Source organism: Gouania willdenowi, chromosome 1 (genome assembly GCF_900634775.1).
Source record: "Gouania willdenowi chromosome 1, fGouWil2.1, whole genome shotgun sequence".
Taxonomy (NCBI): domain Eukaryota; kingdom Metazoa; phylum Chordata; class Actinopteri; order Blenniiformes; family Gobiesocidae; genus Gouania; species Gouania willdenowi.
Window position 1 is genome coordinate 18,348,687 of NC_041044.1, and position 20,197 is coordinate 18,368,883.

Here is a 20,197-nt window from a genome sequence, read left to right on the forward strand (position 1 = left end):
AGTCATTGTATCCTTGGGCAAGGCACTTTACCCACATTGCCTAGTATGAATGTGGTGTGTGAGTGTTGGTGGAGCGATAGCGCACTATGGCAGTCTCCCCCAGCGCAGTTGTGGCTACAATAGTAGCTTACCACCACTGTGTGCGGAGTGAAAAAATAATGCACATCAATTGTAAAGTGCATTGAGTGTCTATGATAAATGCAATGCATTATTTTTTTTTAAAAAATGCAATTTTCAAGTGTTACAGACTCTTGACAATTTTTAAAATGCTAAAAAACACAAAACATATAATTCAGATTTACACTTTTATTTATTAGCAGGCTTGATAAGAAGCCTTAATCACTTACTCTGCTGTATTGAGAACAATCAGATTATTAAAAATAATAATAATAAATCTAAGTAAATGACTGTTTGACAGTAATTTTGGTTTGTGTGCAAGTTGTTAGGACGGAAATCAAATGAACCAGACTGCAGAATGACAACATTAAAGGGGAGTTTTATTTATCAGTTCTTTGTTTACATTTTGTACCTGATTCTATGCCTTTACATTCATTCAATCCTTTATGAGGTCTTCAACACTGTTATCAAACCACAAAAATCAGCTAATCATAGTGTGTACTCAGAAAGCTCAGTGTGACCGCGATTCATCTTTGAGATCAGCCGTGTCACAGTTTTCTGATGGATTACAGTCTCTGCTATGAAGTGCTCGTGTCAGGGAAGTGATGTTATTTTCACTTTAAATGTACAAAATCCACACGTTTCATAAATATTGTATATATCATAACCATTCATCTTGTGCTAAAATCAAAGCTGTGTTGCAGAGTTTAAAAAAAAATTGCCAACATCAATAACATACTAATAACATTAGCGTAGATCGTTTATAATATGTCTATTTTAATGCCCCTGATTATCTCAGAGCTACAGCGCACTCATGAGGTACAGTGTGTGTATGTGTGTGTGTGTACTAAGCCTAGAGAAGCAGAGACATTTAAAACTGTAAATAGAGATTTCTTTTTTTTTTCAATTGTGCAAACAGGTCTAATACATATATTATTACTCATTTATTGGTTATATTGATGGGTGCCATGGTTACCAATCACAATAAACAACAAAACATCACAGAAGTCACCATTCCGATAGCCAGCACCCTCCTACAAACTCCTCCTTTGTCATTCGGCGTGTGTGAAAGATATTTAAATGAGGAGAACGAGGCAAAGGGGGTTACATTAACAAACAACGCCTTCAGTCAAAATAACAACGGAGAGATAACAACTAAAGTGGGACGCGGTATTTCCTTTATTCTTTTTTTTAAGATGGTTGAATATATTACATCGGTGTGCAGACAGCACGCTCATCAGCCACAGGAATCCTTTAGAAGTTGAGCGTCTCTGACATCATCTTCCACCAGTCCATCAGCTCCTCCCGTTCCTCCTCCTTCCTCTCCATCAGAGACTCCAGCTCAAAGTCAACCTGAGAATCAATATAATATTTATCTTTCAAGTGAACCAGATCCTATAACATTCCATGGAGTTGGATTTATTATTATTCACACGCATTCCACTGTTAATTTTCTGTCATAATGATGTCATTTAAATCCCATTATTCTCAATCTTAAATGATCAGTTATTATTATTAGAGGTATATACTGTACTTACCATCATACGACCAACAGAGAATATTTAGTGAGAGCATCAGAAAATGGTTATTGCTTAGATGGAGTCATTTCACACCTTTTAATAATGAAATGTGGCCCAAAACAAGATATTTTAATTTTAAAGGTAGGCCTGGGCAATATATAATGAGATTCAAGATATATTGAAATTTCTATTTTGGCGATACAGAAAATTAAAATATCATCACAATTAGTATATTATTTTGTATTAAAATACTAATTTTAGGAGTCGTTGCTTTCGTTACTTCTCAGAACAGCATGAAAATCACAGTTAGCTAAATCAACAGAAAACATTTGAAAACTACTGTCTTAACCAGTGCTATTTATATGATATGGTGGGTTTAGCTTGAAAATTGACTTGACTGAGATAGACAAGCTTATACAGTGATCAGTATGTATCAAATTCCTCTATAACTTCAAAGGTCATTGAACCAATGCTAGTGAAATGAGAAGCGTATTGTGGTGGGTGAACCTTCAGCGAGACTCACTCTGGTTGCAGGGCTGTAGGGAACAGCCACCTTCTTAATGACAGTCAGGTATCCGGGGGCCGAGGCTGCCACTTTGTAGTTTCCTGGAGCCAGAAGACGCCAGAAGTCTCCATCTTTGGCTGAAAAACACATTCTGTCTCATTAAAGTGTGCACGGTGGGCATGAATGATGCAATACTACTCATGAACACAAGGTGGAGACATTGATTCATTATATACACTAAGACGGCACTTGGAGCTGATGTCAACTAGTAAAGATATACAGACTATTGTGATTAAATTATTGATAAAGGTTCCTACCTGTGGTGATATCATGGTCAATACCCTCCACTGAGATGGTTGCATTAGAGACAGGGTTTCCTTGAAGGTCGCGCACAAAGCCCTTCACACCGCGGTGAACCTGCACACAACAAAAAATACACAAATTAATAAATATGAGGTGGTTTGATCTAGATTTATTAAAATCCTTTCATTTTGAGGGTATTTTTCTGCATAGAAACATCAGCTTGATCTAATCTGCTCAAAAATATTATAATATAATCCATGGCAGATACAATCAATTAATCACCCTTAGATATTTAGAGAAATGTTGGATCCCTATACTATTTACAAGACATTGTTTGAATGACTTTGATTCCCGGTCGAGTTCAATAACTGATGAAAGGTGTTTTTTTTTCTTAACTGTTTCAGTTTTTTTTTTTCCTTCATTTTTTTAATTGCAATTTTACATGTTCATTAAACAAAAAAGACAGTGCCTACAACAGGCATCAAACACAACAGCTCTGAATATAATGAATATACATATATATATAGGAGGTGGTGGATAAGATTTACAGTATATACAGCAATTACCAATACAATTTAATTGTACAGGAATCTTTTTAAAAGGATGGATGAAAGATTTGGTCCAATATAGTACAAGTACGGGCACCACACTCTGTAAAACTGGTCCATGCTGGTGTGTATGATACTGGTCAGGTAGTGTTGTAGTAGTGGAGATCGGTCTTGGGACCAAATTTTAAAGGTCTCGGTCTCGTCTCGGAAACATTTTGACTCAGTCTTGTCTCGAGACCAGCACTATTTCCTGCTATTTTTAAACTTTTTTTATAATGTGATAATAACAAGGAGAAGAACGGGATAAAACGATCCTTTATTCATTCTTTAATCCACCCCGTATAATGACCGCAACCTTCTTTAATGTGACTGAGTGACGTGTGTGACACACACACAAGCAGGAGAGAGAGGCGGGAGCTAAACATGTCCGCGAACTTGTTGGTTGTGAAATTTGGTTTCACGAACCACAAAGAATACGTTTGTAAAAGCGCAGCAAAGAGGAAACACTCTGCAGTGTGTTGGTGACCAGCCATGTTATTTCTTGGCAGAAATGCTTTTAAACACTTGCTGTACGTTCAGCTGACGTAAAAATCTTGTATTCAAATATGTAGAATAATTGTGAATTTATCAGTAGCAGTAGTAGTTTTAATACTTTAGTTTTTTGCAGGCACCTTTTTTGTCCGTCAAATGTATTTAAAAGAAACTAAAACTAAAGAGAGAATGTTATTTAACTGTCGAACATTGTCATTATTTTATTTATTTATATATTTTTTTGAATTAAAAAAAAAAAATGGTCTTGGTCTTGACTCGGTCTCGGCTCCCGGAAAGTCTTGGTCTTGTCTTGGTCTCGGTGCATTCTGGTCTCGGGCAAGTCTTGGTCTCGGATAGTGTGGTCTTGAACACAACACTAGGTACAGGTAATCTAAGGGGATCAGTTCAGAAATTATTTTGTGACAACTGCCGACAGAAGGAACTTTGTCAGTGATCCAGTGTAAAAAGATATTTTTCAATGTTAGAATATTGAACAGCCTTTTTCCAGCTGATGTTCTCACTTGTGTGCATGAAATGATCAAAGACATAGGGTCCATCTCTATATTAATATGAAAAATACTTTGAGTTTCAAGTAGGAATTGAGTCCAATATCTCTGAAGTTTATGACATGACCAGAGGCAATGAATCAGTGGTCCCACTTCAGTTTTACACTTAAGACACAGAGGGGAGAGAGAGCAGTTAAAGAGATACTGTATATGTATAATTTTTAGTTGCATTTCTTTTGTCCGAGTACAAATTGAAATCTTTTTTGCATTAGACCAGGTAAATCCGTGTATCATTCGTTCGTTCGTTTTTCATTTTGTAACAAAAACATGAAAAACAAAAAAAAAAAACACTCATTATTTGATATTTGTTTCCAAAACCAAAATGAAAAAATGGAAAACGCCTTGTTTTTCAAATTCAAGCTCTTTTGCTTCGGTACAGAAAACAAAAAACGGAAAACGAACACCTTTATTCGTTTTCTCCATTACCGATTGGCCAAAGTACGTGACCAGGAAGTGAAGCGTTACACATTCATGATATCTTTCGCTCTGCAACACTTAGGAGTCTCTAAATCCTCCGAAATGTCCGTGAGGAGGTTCTGTGCCCAAAACCAGCTAAAGCGAAAAGGACACGTTACGGATGCACAGTTGGAAGCAGCGATCTTGTCATGCCAAACTGCCGTTAACATAGCCGTTAGTGTCGGATGAGAGTACACTTCCGGGTCGCGTTCTTTGGCCAATCGGTAATGGAGAAAATGGATAAAGGTGTTCGTTTTCCGTTTTTTGTTTTCTGTACCGAAGCAAAAGAGCTTAAATTTGAAAAACAAGGTGGTTTCCGTTTTTTTTCCTTTTGATTTTGGAAACAAACATCAAATAATGACTGTTTTTTTTTTTTTCGTTTTTCATGTTTTTGTTGCATAATGGAAAATGAATGAACGAATGATACACGGATTCAGGTAGAATCCTATGTTTCTTCACCTATAGTGGCTTTCAGTCGTTGGTGAAACAGCATTTTCTCAGCAGCAGATATTTCAGGGCGATCAGTAAGGGTTGTACTGTAGGTAATGTAATGTCTTATTTGCAGAAAGCAAAACAAATCTTGTTTGGTCAGGTTGTAAGTGTTAGTAAGCTGTTTGAATGACATGTCTATTGCTTGAGAAAAGGTCAATGAGTAATTTATTTTAGTTTATTATTTATAGTAGTTTATTTGATCTGCCCTGAAGCTGGCGTACATGCCGCCATGCTTTTAGGGTACTGATGGTTATGAGAGTTGTACAGTAACCTTCAATTTCTTTAAAGGCAGTAAAAAAATAACAAATCATGAAGTCTGCACTGCAACAATGCTGCCTCAACATTCAACCAAATCCAAGTTTCACCTTTGACCCATTCATTTACAAATCTTAAATGTGCACCAAGTTGATATATTTTAATATTGGGCATGTCTAAGCCACCCATTGAACTTGGTAAATGTAATACTGCCATCTTAAGCCTAGGCCAACGCATATTCCAAATAAAAGAACTGAACCATTCATTTATATCCTTTAACAACCTTTTAGAGAATAGAACCAGAATCATTTGAATAGAGTATAAAAGCCTAGGTAATACATTCATTTAAACCAGAGACATACGACCTAACCAAGAAATAGGCGTTCTAGATCTTTCTTTATATGATTAAATATTGGCACAAAATTGGCTTTGTAAAGCTGGTCAAAAGAAGTAGTAATAGAAATACCCAAATACACAAACCCATTGGGAGACCATTTGAAAGGAAAGGGTGGCACCGTAGTTAGTACTGTTGAGAGAGTACCAAGAAGCAATCTACTTTATAGCCAGAAAAGCAACTAAAACTGTTGATTACATCTATAAGAGCCGGTACTGACGTTTCCGCATCAGTCAAAAGAATCAGAACATTGTCTGCGTACAAGGTTATTTTATGACACAAATGTCCAAATTGTAAACTGCTTTTTCTCTGTGGCGTCCTGATGGCCTCAGCAAGAGGCTCAATGACCAGAGCAAAGAGGAGGGGAGACAGAGGGCAGCCCTGCATTACCTCTCTTTAAGTAGTGAAATATTCAGACCACAATCTATTGGTCAAAACCGCTGTCTGTGGTCCATTATATATTATTTTGATCCACTTTACAACATTTTCACCCAGACCAAATTTACCCAATGTGTAAAGCAAAGAGGACGATTCGATTCGGTCAAACTCTTTCTCTGCGCCGAGAGAAAGCACCAGACCATTAAGAGAATTTTGTTTAAAAGCTTGAATTGCATTTAGCAGGTGTCTAACATTGGCCAACGAACCCCGGCCTTTATAAAACCTGTCTGATCTTCCTTTATTATTAGTAGTAAGAGATTTTCTAAGTGAGAGGCTAAAATTTTGGAAAGCAACTTTCTAACCACGTTTAAAAGTGCTATAGGCCTAAAAGATGCACAAGATTCTTTAAAATTAGGGTTATATTGGCCTCCTTCAAAGTTTGTCGGAGTTCTCCTGTTATGAATGATTGAACATATTGAGTTGAGGTTCTGCGAGAATATCTTGAAACAGTTTATGAAATTCACAACAAAACCCATCAGGTCCTGGAGACCTTCCATTTTGTAAAAAATGTAATAGCTTTAATCACTTCTTTTTTATATGGTGGGACGGTTAAGGGCAGCCCTCTGCTCTTCCAACAAATTTGGCAATTCAAATTGTTCATTAATTTCTTCGCCCCTGGATCAGAAGAATGTAATTGCTTGTAAAAGTTCTTAAAACAGCCATTTATGAATTTATTCTCATATAACTTGTGGCCATCCCCATCAGAGACATCTGCAATGATTACTAGAGATTTTGCCTGCTTTTTAACATAATATGCTAGACATTTTCCGGGTTTGACCCCGTGCTCGTAAAATCTCTGTTTAATTTTTTTCTCTACGTCCCTAGTACGTAGGAAATTGAGAGCTGATCTAAGTGTGGTGATTTCATCCCACAGCGATGGTGAGGGAGAAATAACGTTTGGCTTTTTCCTTGTGGGCGACTGTGGCTCAGGTGGTAGTGGGTCGTCTTCTGATCGAGAGGTTGGGGGTTCGATCCCAGTACCTGACTATGTGTCGAAGTGTCCTTGGCAAGACACTGAACCCTAAGTTGCTCCCAGTGGTCGACTAGCGCCTTGCATGGCAGTCCTGTCCCACTGGTGTGTGAATGTGAGAGTGAATGGGTGGATCAGCTGATATGTAAAGCGCTTTGAGACTGCTTCAGTGTGGGGATAAAGCGCTATATAAAATCAAGTCCATTTACCATTTAGTCCATTTTGTCCATCAATTCACTTTCTCAGGATTTTTGTTTCTCCTGATGCTGGAGTATGTGACTCTCTTTGAGATATTATAAATACAACATTCCTGTCGAGCAGTATAATTTACCTTGAAAGCTTAGATAACATCTGAAAAAGGTTTATTTCAGCACATTTGTCATCATTTCATGTTAACTTTAGTTCACTTCCAACTTTTCTCCTCAGTTCCATTTCTGTGTTGATGACATCAAATAAAAAAAGCGGAGTTTGCTCCTTCGACTGTGTGCTGCGTACCTGCTCAATGTAGCTGATGAGAGAGTTGCGATTCTGCTCCCAGTAGCTCTTCAGTGTGTCCTCATTGGGGAACTTATCACAGCTGAGCTCCAGAGTGATCTCAAAGCAGTTGCTGCTCAGGTAGTTAAAGTCCTGCATACCTGCCATTGATAAAGTAAATAAAAGATTATCCAGCTGTTGGTAAGGCTCTACTTCTTTAAAAGGTCCCAGATCATGCAATTGCAGTGTTCACCGTGGAGGTGCGGCACCAGCAGCAGGCACTTCCTGGAGGGGAGGGTTCAGAATGCTAATGACGTCACACTAGCATTTGAACCGCTCGTTTCTCAGAAGAGGGCAGAGCAGCAGCTCAGAGAGCAGGATTATTGAGGATTCCTCAGAGACGCAGGAAGGAATCCCAATAATACTTTGGGGTGTTTTTGATAAGGAATTAACATTGTAACTAAGTTAAAAGCTCAAAAAAGTTGATTTGCATGATATAGGAGCTTTAAGAAGTCATGATGTAGCAGTACAAACATTGGAGTGATCGCTCCAAATGTCCAACCCCAAAATAACAATTCTGGTTGACAGTTCAGGTTATCGAACGATTGCCTTACAATATATCAATATATGGAAGTTTGAAACACCCTTTATCCTTCACAACTAAGGAACATTCTGAGATTCGTGATGGGATTAAAACAAAGTGATAACAAGTAGAACACTATCACTAAAATTCACCCAATATAATATACCAACTAAAAAGTACAAAATGATATCAATATATGACAAATTAAAGTAGTACCCGATATAATATACCTAATAAAAAGTACTATGTTTTGGTGACCAGTAAAAAAAAAGTGTAAAAAGAGTTGTTTTTTTGTTTTTCATGTGGAACCAAGGCCAGCGAAGTTGCCAATCCCAGTTCCAATGCTTTAGTCACCATCTCTCACCTCCAGGCACGCTGTACCAGGCCCCTCCGTTGGTGATTCCCTCCTTAAAGCTGGAGTCGTCGTCGTTCTTACGGCACGGAGGTCGGTGAGGGTCGGACATCACTGGGTTGTAGATGGAGTAAGCACGAGCCAAAGACTTGAAAATGACATCATCGGGACTGGCACTGTACTCATGAGTGGATCCTTGGAGGGAGAGGAAATGAAAAAAAAGACATAAGAAGCCTGTTAATATGACACACTCAGATAATCTACAGGGAATATTTTACATTTGAATTATAGAATAAAGTCTTTAACAAAGGACACAATAAAACTACCAGTGGTTATTCTGTCCACTAAATGTTTTCGCAGACTAAATTTTTTTTAAAGCGACAACAAATAGACTATTATTAGTTTCCAAAATACATTTTGACATAAACCATATCAAAATATATTAATATTTTCATCGACTAACAAAAACAAATCCATCATTTCTGCACATGGGACGAAATCCAATCAGAAATCATGTGATCATTTGGTCTTACACATTGATCACATCAAATCTGTCTGTGTGCATTTATAAACAATAACACCATCCCATATCAGGGTGATCAATGGTAATTTAATCTTGTATTCTGTATGTTTTAGTCGACTATATCTTCTCTGTAACAGATTTAGTTGACTAAAACTAGACTGAGTTGAAATAGTCAAATAGATGACAACATTTTGACTAAAACCACATTGTATTCTATTTAAAAGACTATGACTCAAAATGAATCAACATTTGCTGACAAAACAAAATGACATTTTTGGAAATGGGAAAAAGACCCCCCCAAAAAATGCAATGTGATCAATAACCATGCTTCTATTTGACTTTAGCCCTGGACATATGCTTACTTTGGGGACAAACGTCACAACTTAATATGAATGACTACACTATACTATTACTAATTCAAGTGCAAAAGGTGCCACTCTGCAAATAAAGCACAATAACAAAGACTGACAATAACGCCATAAAACTTGTACCATCTCATCTACGATATATCTTGTGAAGTTTTAATATCGCAACTTTTTTCGCACCATATATCGTCATACCCTTACAAATAAATGATCATGTGAATATTACCAGAGCAACAAACTAAAGTACACTGGAATTCATGTGTTGATGTGTGTGTACCAGTGCGGGTCTCATCATATGGATAGTTGGCCACGACGTCTCCTCCGTGGAGGTTTGCTGAGAGAACAAAGGGAATATCCATAATCCAATGGATCACAGCTTTGGTCTCTGGAGCCAGCTGCAAAATAAAGATATACAGAAACAAAGAAAATGGGTCAAAACTACAAAAAAAAAAGAAACTGGAACCTGTATGACCAGATACAATTTTTCACATATTATTTCAAGTCAAACCTGAACACAGTTATTTAATAAAAAAGAAAAGGAGACTTCAAACACAACAGTCTAAATTAGTGAATTACTTTAACTTTCATTTCAGTCAAGATGAAAGAAATAAGGAAACATAATATATATATAATATTTTAAATGAAATTAAAATGTATACAAGTAAAAGGTTGCAAAAACTTTCAGAACCTTGAACAGGAATTAAATTATTACTACAAAAAAACACTGTCGAACTATGAAAGCTAATCAGCTGTCACCTTTTAGCTTTTACCATGAGTCAGCTATCAAAGGCTGCAGGACAAGCAGGTAAATAAAACCCGCCTAATCAATGATAGCGGATGGGATGTGGGTCAAACTGTAAAGTTAAAATTCTCGTCACATATTTTTTCCCCAAACCTAAACTCTGCTGTGATCATTAGTTATTATCAACCTACATTGTGTTTAAGTGCAAATTTTTCTCTGAAGTTTTTTTAAAATAAGTTATTTGAGGTTGAAAAACGGGATTTTACTTCATATGACGATGGTTGACAGCAGCGGATCTTGCGTAGCTCTCTTTGTGAATAGCAGTTACATCGTGAAGGAAAGCCAAGACGCCATTTAATTAGATATTTGAGTTGAAATATATCGTGGTTTTGTACTAACCTTTATGATCTGAACGAGATGTTGGTAGAATTTCCAGTGGGAAAGATACTTAAGAGTTTGGCATTGCTGGGCAGCGTAAGTCATCAGGGCAGTACGCTAAATGGGTGGGGCGTGTTACTAAGACTCCTCCCACCGTACCCTACTGCACAGACTCTGGCTCCAAATGACGTCAAATTTGTCGTCAAATAGAAATGCCCCTAAGCGTCGTATTTTGGCTTCAAGAACGTTGAGTGGGAACAGGTACAGTGCACGCCCACTGGTAAAGAAGATGAGTGAATGATTCCTACAAGTAGAGTGTAGGACTGTGTGCATACTTTGCTGTTTTCGTCCACGGCCTTCTTCATGTTTTGTAGCAGGTGGTTGTTGGCTCCGCCCTCCCTCTCGTTGATGTAGACGATGCGGTCCAGATCAGGGAAGTTACGGTTCAGGTCCACACCCTGTGCATTGCTGCGGCCGACAAACCAGTCCTTGATTTCCCCGGGCTGCACCGAACACATGGAGCATTGATTAGATAAAGATTTAAACAGTTACTGTTCTTGCTTTTTAAACCTTGGGGCTACTTAGCGTTTGACTGAGGGTGTCATGGTAGTATCTGTCCAGTTAGGGTTAGGTACTGTTGTAGCACTCGATACCGGTCTTGGTCTTGAGACCGTTCTCAAGACCACATTTTGGCAGTCTTGGTCTTACCTCTGTCTCGGATTGGCCGGGCTCGAGATCAACCAGATCAACAGATTGTTCCGACTACTTGGAATTGTTTTTGAGTCCCTGATGTGTCAAACAACTCATACATCAGTCCATTTTATATCGGTAACACTTCAACTGAGGTTTTATACATAAGGCTGACATTACGTTGTTATTAGCATGATTAAGGTGTCATGATGGCACACATTTGCTTCATTATGACACATTTAGAGCTATGTTGGCATTTTTTGGGTTAGGTGGAGGGATCCAGTGTTATGTTTAGGTTAACCAACGACAGTTACTGACAGCCTTCATGACATTTTATTCATGCTAATGGTGTCATGTCATAATAATGAGAGCGTAATGTCAGCCTTATGTATATATTATTTCTAGTCACAAATACCTCGGAACACTTTAGGCCTCATTCACAAATAAACGTAATTTTTTCAAATATTCAAAACAATTCTTTCTTCCTTGGTAATTGGCATATTGCTACTAACTTGAATAGGTGCGTATCGCCACCTACAGTACTGGAGTGTGTAAACTATACTGGAGTGTGTAAACTCCCACTCAAAACTATTCTGGACTTATCACTGACATTTAAATTCATACAAGAATGGATTTCTTGCAAGAATGTAGTTGGAACAAATTTGTCAATATTTGAGATTATTGCATGTTGTGCTTTGGAAAAAGTTGTAATCACCTTGTTTTTGTTTGTCAAATGTATTTAAAAAATAATTACATTGATCATAGAATGCTTTTTAACTGTTAAAATAGATTTTTCGGTCTTGTCTCAGTCTTGGTCTTGACTCACTAAAGTCTTGGTCTTGGTGCATTCTTGCCTTGAGCAAGGTTGTGATTGTGTGGTCGAAAGCACAACACTAGGGTTAGGGTTGTGGAGTGCCGTGTCATCACCTGAGAGGCGGCCTTCTCGAAGCCATCGGGGTTCATGGAAGGCATGAGGTGGATGCGGGTGCTATGGATGAGGTCGATGACGGTCTCGTTGCCCTGCTGGTACTGGTTGCACAGATACTGAGCCAGGTAGATGAGCAGCTCCCTGCCAACGGCCTCGTTGCCATGCATGTTGGCGATGTATTTAAACTCCGGCTCACCTAAAATGACACACAAGGATAATGTTGTGTGATTGTGTGACAGAATCATCACTAGAGTTGATAAGGAATTGTTTGATCAGGTGAATTTAAAAAGTACTGGTACAGTGAACGTTGGAAGCAGAGTTGTCAATTATGGCCAAATGAGTATGTGTTGGATGTACAAAGAGGTGTACATACTCTGTACTCTGTAGTGTTATAAAGGGGTATATGTGCGGGTACAAAGTAAAATAGCGTGTGCGATTTCCCTGGTTTAATTCTATGGGACATGTGCATGATAAATGTGTGGTTTTTTTTTACTCATCTTTATATTTTTTCGTTTGGTGTATTTTTCTGTAATGTATGTTTTTTGGAGTCATTATGTGTATTTTTGTATCCTTCTGTTGCCTTTTTGTGCATTTTTTTGTATAATTATTGTTTTTTGTTGCCATTGTAGTGTGATTCTGGAGTCATTTTGTATAGTTTTAGGGATGTAACGATTCCCTCAACTCCCGATAAGATTTGATTCACGATACGATTCTCTCACAATTTATTTTACAAAATGGGACTGTATACAAATGACTGAAAAATATTCCTTTATTTTTTTGGAGGAAAAAAATAGAAAATACTGTACTATTTTCCTTTTATTTTTCATTGTCAAAAGAATCCCTTGATAAACTATTGAAAACAATGCAATTTAACTAAAAATAAATCTTGAAATGGAGAAGAAGCCTATTAATTTAAATTCTGGTTCTATAGTAAACAATGCAAAACTGCATAATAGTTCTTTTTCTTTTTAAAAACGCAACTGAAAATGTATTTTGTGCCTTAACAATTGGACTTCAAAAAAACAAAAAAAAAACAGTAATTCCACTGTATTTACATCAGATATTTGTTTGGACCAGCAGAGGGCGGTGGTAACCCAGTGGTCGGTTGGCATGCAGCTATTGTTGCAGTGAAGAAGAGATGCTATGCGCTAGCAGACAGAGCTAATAGAAAAACATGACTTTTACAGATATTCACGTAATATTACAGATATTCTTTCGGTGCTAAAGGGGTACGGAATAATTTATGAACATGTTTAAGAGTAGAAGGCGGCCAGAAAGAAAGTAGTAGCAGAGTCCGCCCGCCGCCTATATTTCTGGACAAGAAAAGGATAAATATATAGCCCTCTGCTGTTTAAAAAAAAGTACTGCGATTCAATTTTCAGTGAATCGTTATGAACCGTGATACCTATGAATCAATTTTTAATTGCCTTACGATTAATCGTTACATCCCTATTTAGTTTTGTATCTTTTTTGGTGTAGTTTTGTGCATTTCTGTTGTCATTTTGTGTACTTTTTGTATAAATATTTAGTTTTGTGTATTTTGAGTCATGTTCATATTTTTGTTGTCGTTTGGTGTATTTTTCTGTAATGTATGTTTTTTTGGAGTCATTTTGTGTGTTTTTGAGCCTTTTTGTAAATTTCTGTGCATTTCTGTAGTCGTTTTGTGTACTTTTTGTAAAAATATTGTTTAGTTTTTTGTTTTACGTCACTATGTGTATTTTTGTATCTTTCAGTTGTCTTTTTGTGCATTTGTGTGTGTGTGTGTGTGTGTGTGTGTGTGTGTGTGTGTGTGTGTGTGTGTGTAAACTCGGGGTATTTGGAAGCCGTTGACAAAGTTTCAGGTCGAACAGGCACCACGTCTGGGAGATATTTGCTCAACACACGCACACAGAACATTCTTGCTTTTATAGATACATGTATTTTTTTGGCATGAAGCGATGACACATCCACAGAATAATAAGACTATCAAACAATAATGTGGCATTTGTAGTTGGAAGTGGCTATTTTAGCCATCCGTAGCCATAGCAACAATCTTTTTTTTCTTCCTTAGCACCAAGATAAGAGAGCTGATAAAACATTTATAAGTGGCAGTTACCAATACATTGATACATCTGTAGACAGGAAAGAGTGAACACTGACTCATTCCGTTAAAGGTCAAAGAGAAACAGACGTCACAGGCTGGGACTCCATTTCCACAGTAATGACCCAGACACAGTGGATTAAGGAGCGTGGCTGTCACAGATTGTTCTGCCTGATTCTCAGAGCAGGGCTGCAGACTGTTGACACCTCAGCTAAGGTCTTCTTCACACAGAGTGAGGGCTATTCTCCAGAACAAGATGACATAATACAAATAAGTCCATGCAGCATATAAAACTGACTACAGTGAAAGCAATTTGAAAAAAAAAAAATAATAACAATAATAATAGTTTTGGATTTTTAATTAATCGTCATTTTAAATCAATGTTAGTAATTGACACAATAAAACATAAATAAGGATGTCCCGATTCAATAATGATATCAGATATCGGTTCGATATTAGCAAAAAAAAATTGTATTAGATTATATTGCCCGGCGTCTAAAATCACCGACACAATATTATATTTATATATATATATATATATATATTTTTTAAATTGGATATATTGAGGTTATTTTTCAGGATTTTGTCTTTTATTTTTTAAATAATTTGATTAAATTGTAAAATGTTCTTATGCTTTAGGTTAAAATGTATGTAACCCATTGGTTATTCATGAATGGGTCAGTTTTTGTCATACCCTACTGTTGCTGGCTACTGTTCTCATTATTATTATCACGTAATCAAGACATTTCTCACATTTCACACTACAAAATAGGTAATAACAGTAAGTATAAACTGAAGGCAAATTTTATCCAAATCCCTCCAGTCGTTTTTGAGTTTGCAAAAACACAAGCTCCTTGGCGGAGGAAATAAACACTTTATACTGTATGTATACAAAAAATTAAAGATTTAAAAGTGATATTAACCATATAGTCAGTCAAAAATACATTCATCCTTGAATCTTTGTACATAAAAAAAAAAATGATGTGCCATTCTTTCAGAACTTCAGTAGAAAAAGTCAACAACACTATTACTGCAGTATTAAATAACCTACATGTACATCCTGCATTGTAATGTCAGTTACTTCTTGTTGGTTTAGCTCATCTGATGTTATTTAAGTGTATTTTATATTCAAGACTTCCTCTCACATCTCCCTGTCAACACAAACACAAAACACACAGAAACGTATTAATAGACATGACCATAGTGCCTGGGCAACACAGAGCATGTCGGATTGTGAGCTGTTTCCTTCCTTTTGATTGGTTCCAAGCTAAAAACTTCACCAAAAAAAACAGAGAGATTTCTGCATACGCTTACGTCAGATACTAGTTCTAAATGTGATTTGAGAAGGGCAGATGGAAAGGTTTGTACACAAACATGTGGTTCAAGTCAAATGCTGTGTGTGTGTGTGTGTGTGCGTTATTTTCTTTTTACAGCTTTAACAACATTCTGTATGGGTTTTTTGGCCTCTGAGGTTTATCATGGATGTATTTATTGACTTGACAACCAAAAGTCTGCAGTAAAATAGTTAATTTACTGTAGGTTTATTTTTATCTTACAGAAATTTGAGTGTTTTATGTATTAACAATGTGTGGTTGCACACACACGTGCAAGCACTTACACAAACACTGGCCAACACACATCTGGCACTCTGGTTATTTTTAACTGCTTACTTCTCTGCAAATGATTTCAAGACTACAATTAACTCTTTCCTCCCTGATCCTGGTGAATGTTTCTTACAGGTTAACAGAGCTGTGAAACACACACACACACGCACGCACGCACGCACGCATAAAAGCACAAAGCAAATCATTGACACACTCTTTGATGTTGTACCTCTACCAAATCGGTTAGAACGATTCAAGCTCTTACACTTGATGCTGAGAATCTGGAGATTTTTCCTCTTTCCCAGAGGAGACGTATTAGTCAGAGGCTGAATACAAAGTCGTACATGTGTTGTATGAGGGAACACGTTGAAAGACTTATGGTTCTACTGAGGGAGCCTGTAATACATTTTTTAAAAAAAATGGGTTTTGAGTCAAAACAGGAGGGCAAAAGCAGCAGGAGAACAAACTGCAATCATTTAGAGCTTGAACATTGGGCGTGAACATTGATTAGTAATGGAGCCAATTGCATTTACATGGCTGTTTATATTGTGTCTTACTGTAAATTATTAAAATTGCTAAAAGTCTTATGGGTCCCATCCTTACAGTCCGTAGCAAAGTGACAGATCTGAGCCAGTATCTTTCCTTAACCTGTTTTATCCTGTACTGTGTGATTGTTGGGCAAATATCATATTCTATACAAGCATTAGTATTATTCTTATTATTTTATTGTATATTCTGTTTTCCTGTCTGTTGTTTCGTTTTTTTTGCTTTGTTCTTATTTTTTACTGTTATACGTCAAAGCACTTTGCAAACCCTTGTTTTTAAAAGTGCTACATATATAAAGTTAATTATTATTAATACAGTCTGTTAAAAAGGGCCATAAGGAGCCATGTTAACGCTGAGTTGCTATTAAAACCAGCAGGACTCAAGGGAGCGATGTTAACCACACTGGCTTGTTACTATTAAAATGGGACGATATTCTCTTCCATTATTAAAAGGGCATTCTCATCTTGAATACGGTGCTAACTGTATGAATGGGCCAATTGTTGTTTTTGTTTGTCCTGTGTTATTGTATTCATAATCAATAAATATATATTGAAAAAAAAGAAAAACACTTAAAAAAAAATGTGGGACGATATATCGTGCGACAGGATATCGCGATGATAAAACGTCACAAGATGTATCGTGCGAGAGAGAAAAATCGACACTATCTACGACACACCAGATTGTTGTGTGTTTTTTTTTTTATTTTCCTATTGAGTGAAAAAGGTAATACCCAGAATAAGTACGTCAGTATGTCCAGAAGGTAAAAAAAAGCATGGTTGGTTAGCAATTATTTTCATCTTTTATTCTATTCAAAAAATGATATCGTTATCGCAAATCCATTATCATCAATTGTATCGTGAAATCAGTGTATCGTCTCAGTCCCACCCCTACTAGTTACTACAGAAACTGTTTTTGGAGGGTTTTCTTGGACACCAATTGTACAACCTACTTGGGTTTCACAGACACTGATGGTTGGAGTTGTTATTTGCTTCTTTTATGATAATGATGATTTAAAAAAAAAAAAACTACCATTTCATTACAACAAAAACAAGCTAGTTTGAGGTTGTTTTTCTAAAGTTAGAGTCGAAAAACAGGAAATGCTTTGCCCTAAGTTGTTGACAGGTTTCAGTCACCATGACACTGCAAAAGTCAATTTGAGAATGAACTCTAATCTCCTTCACAAAATAGGAACAACTGCGATTCTTTTGATAAATGATGGTCAATAGGTACTGTATGAATAAATAAATAGGTCATTGAAAGCGCAGTCAGTTTGATGCTTGTTTTATTATTGCTGCCTTCTACTTGTTTGTATATTATTGTCAGAGTGTTTCCTTTGTTATAGTTATATAAAAGCATTTGACCTATAACAATGTGTATGCCTCATTTCAGCAGGTAAACATTGGACTCACTCATTCACCATCTGTTTGATACACAATCAGCCTTTCCCTCACATACGTCTGTCTGTAGCAGAAAACACACCAACATCAACAAAGAAATGGAGATGCATCAGGAGTCACTTGGACAAAGAAGATGCAGTGGTGCACATTGGATTGATTAACAACACAGTGATGAACAATGACCTACAGAGGCCATTAAGGGATAAAGGAAGTTCTTTGAGCAATGGTGGCGGGAGATAAGAAGTCTTTCTCACGACAAAAATCATATTCCTTTCAACATTCATTTTTTCTAAATCAATAAACAATGTTTGGGTGATATTGGTACAAATGAGCTTGGTCGTACCGTTAAAGTTGGAGGACTGGTGCTCATTCTGATTAGGGTTGCCACATTCTGTGATTTTTCAAAGTTGGAAACCTTCCATTAATGGAAATTTATGGGAATAAACTGGGATTTTATCAAATTGAAGGTTGGCCCTTGAAAGGGATATTCCACTGTTTTTACAAATGTGGCCTAAACCCTTTGAAATGTCCTTATTAGAAGATCTATGCCTAACAAAACACATTATTTTGCCCCTTATTTGTTTTATTACCCTTTAAAACTGGGACTACTTTACCCTGTGCGCCGCCATGTTGAAATGATGTCATTGGTGATGTGATTAGCCCCTTTTAGACCATTGAGTTCTATAAGAGGTTTAGCATTCAGGATCATTTAGCAGCTTTTTCAGTCAAAATGACAACTTGTGCTGCTTTAGGTCACTCTTAAAATCAGTAAAAGTTAAAAAAATTCGATGTAAACCTCTTTTGTTTACTGAGAGATGATAAATTAAAACCGTGACCCAAAAAAAATCTGTGGACGCAGGGGGCGACAGTTCCCACTCTGCTGTTTTGTAGATACCCCTTAACCCCGTGGATGACATCACAGGGTTAAGGAAAGGTGTTAGGAGAGGAGTTAAGAAAAGGCCATCACGTTTCCTTTGGCAATGAGTCACACTTCCACTAGGTGCCGTAATAATCTGACGGCTGCAAAGGTTAGTGACGTCTGCCGTGGTGAAAAAAATACAAATTTCCGAAAATGGACTTTAAAAGCACATTTATAACACTTTCCGCTGATATAATCTCAAAAATCACAGGTTTGAATGTAATAAAAGGAAAAGAGGCTACCAGGAAGAACGTCACATTGAGAATGGTTGCTCACACTCACCTTCCACTCACAAATATGAATTATGTTGAATAAAACATAATGTGGCTGAAAATGTCTCTGATCTCTTATTCTTGAACCACAGAGTGGTTTTAATCAGTTATAATCTGATAATATGTCTTACATATCATAATATATGGGTTTTAGATTATTTATTTAAAGTTGTTCAAGGCATATTATTGCATTGATCGTGAGTTCCCGTAAGCGCTCGGGTGTGCGTGTCCCTTTAAATGTTGTCGCCGTAGGGAATTGTGGGTCAGCACTATCTCGTCTCCTTTGATAAAGGATGCATCAGTCTTTCCTAGGCTAAAGGAGGTAAAAAAGGAAGCACTGAGCCCCCTTTCTTGAGCTTAAAGAGAACTTGGAAGCTCTTCATCATGGCCAACACTTAAACACTTCCGGGGGTGAAGAAACAGTGGATAGGAAAAGAGATAGGAGGGACTATTCGGATGCATCCCAGGATTCACTGCTGCTAATAATAAAATAATGCATTTTGTTAAGAATAGTTCAGCTACTAAGGACATTTCAAAGGTTTTAGGCCACATTTGTGAAAACAGTGGAGGATCCCTTTAACATGGTCATTAAATATAGTTGGGAGAATATATATTTTAGTATGAATATATTTTAGTATTTGAACAGTAGACTTGTTATTTTTAGAGGAGGGGTTGTATCATTTTATTTATTTTCAATTAGGGGACAGGCATATAAGTAATATTTACTCAACATTGATGGTTTTTTTTGTGAAGGAATTGATTGCTTGAGGGTGAGAGTGCTTGAAGTGCAGCCGTTTTTGCAACTGAGATTTTCACATATAACATCACATTTTTTATGTTTGAGATTGTATTACTTGCCAGCCTCAAACATCAAGATGCTTACAAGAATTGACTATTTGTAAAGTTCTATTTACTTATAAATATGTTGAAATGTCATGTTTTATTAATTGAATTATTTTGTATGGATCCTAATATTATGTAGAGGATTTGGTAGGTTTTTTTTAAATTAGTCCAAATTTTCAGTTATTTCCAATAAATAATTTCCATGAAAAGTTTCTATTTTTGTATATTATTACCAAAATTCCTAAACTTAAAGCTGCTATCCTAAGTTTCTGAGAAACGTCTCGATGTCCCGCCCTCAACAGCTCCAGTTCCTCCCCCTGCCTCCGCAATCTACCAGAAGCCACGCCTCTACTTTTCTGCACGCGCATCGTGGAACATAACAAGGTCACATCGGGTCACATTCATA

The 20,197-nt window shown here is 36.9% G+C and overlaps 1 protein-coding gene across 1 annotated transcript in view; it reads right to left on the minus strand.

Annotated features, from left to right (window-relative positions):
* Positions 1-479: 479 nt before the first annotated feature.
* cpe (carboxypeptidase E) overlaps positions 480-20,197 on the minus strand; it is a 29,889-nt gene continuing 10,171 nt past the window's right edge. The window contains exons 2-9 of the mRNA XM_028447656.1: positions 12,130-12,326; positions 10,848-11,015; positions 9,670-9,787; positions 8,517-8,699; positions 7,591-7,730; positions 2,460-2,559; positions 2,161-2,279; positions 480-1,470 (exon numbers count right to left, since the gene is read on the minus strand). Of these exons, the coding sequence (XP_028303457.1) occupies positions 1,372-1,470; positions 2,161-2,279; positions 2,460-2,559; positions 7,591-7,730; positions 8,517-8,699; positions 9,670-9,787; positions 10,848-11,015; positions 12,130-12,326 (1,124 nt within the window). The 3' untranslated portion in view covers positions 480-1,371. The remainder of the gene's footprint in view (positions 1,471-2,160; positions 2,280-2,459; positions 2,560-7,590; positions 7,731-8,516; positions 8,700-9,669; positions 9,788-10,847; positions 11,016-12,129; positions 12,327-20,197) is intronic.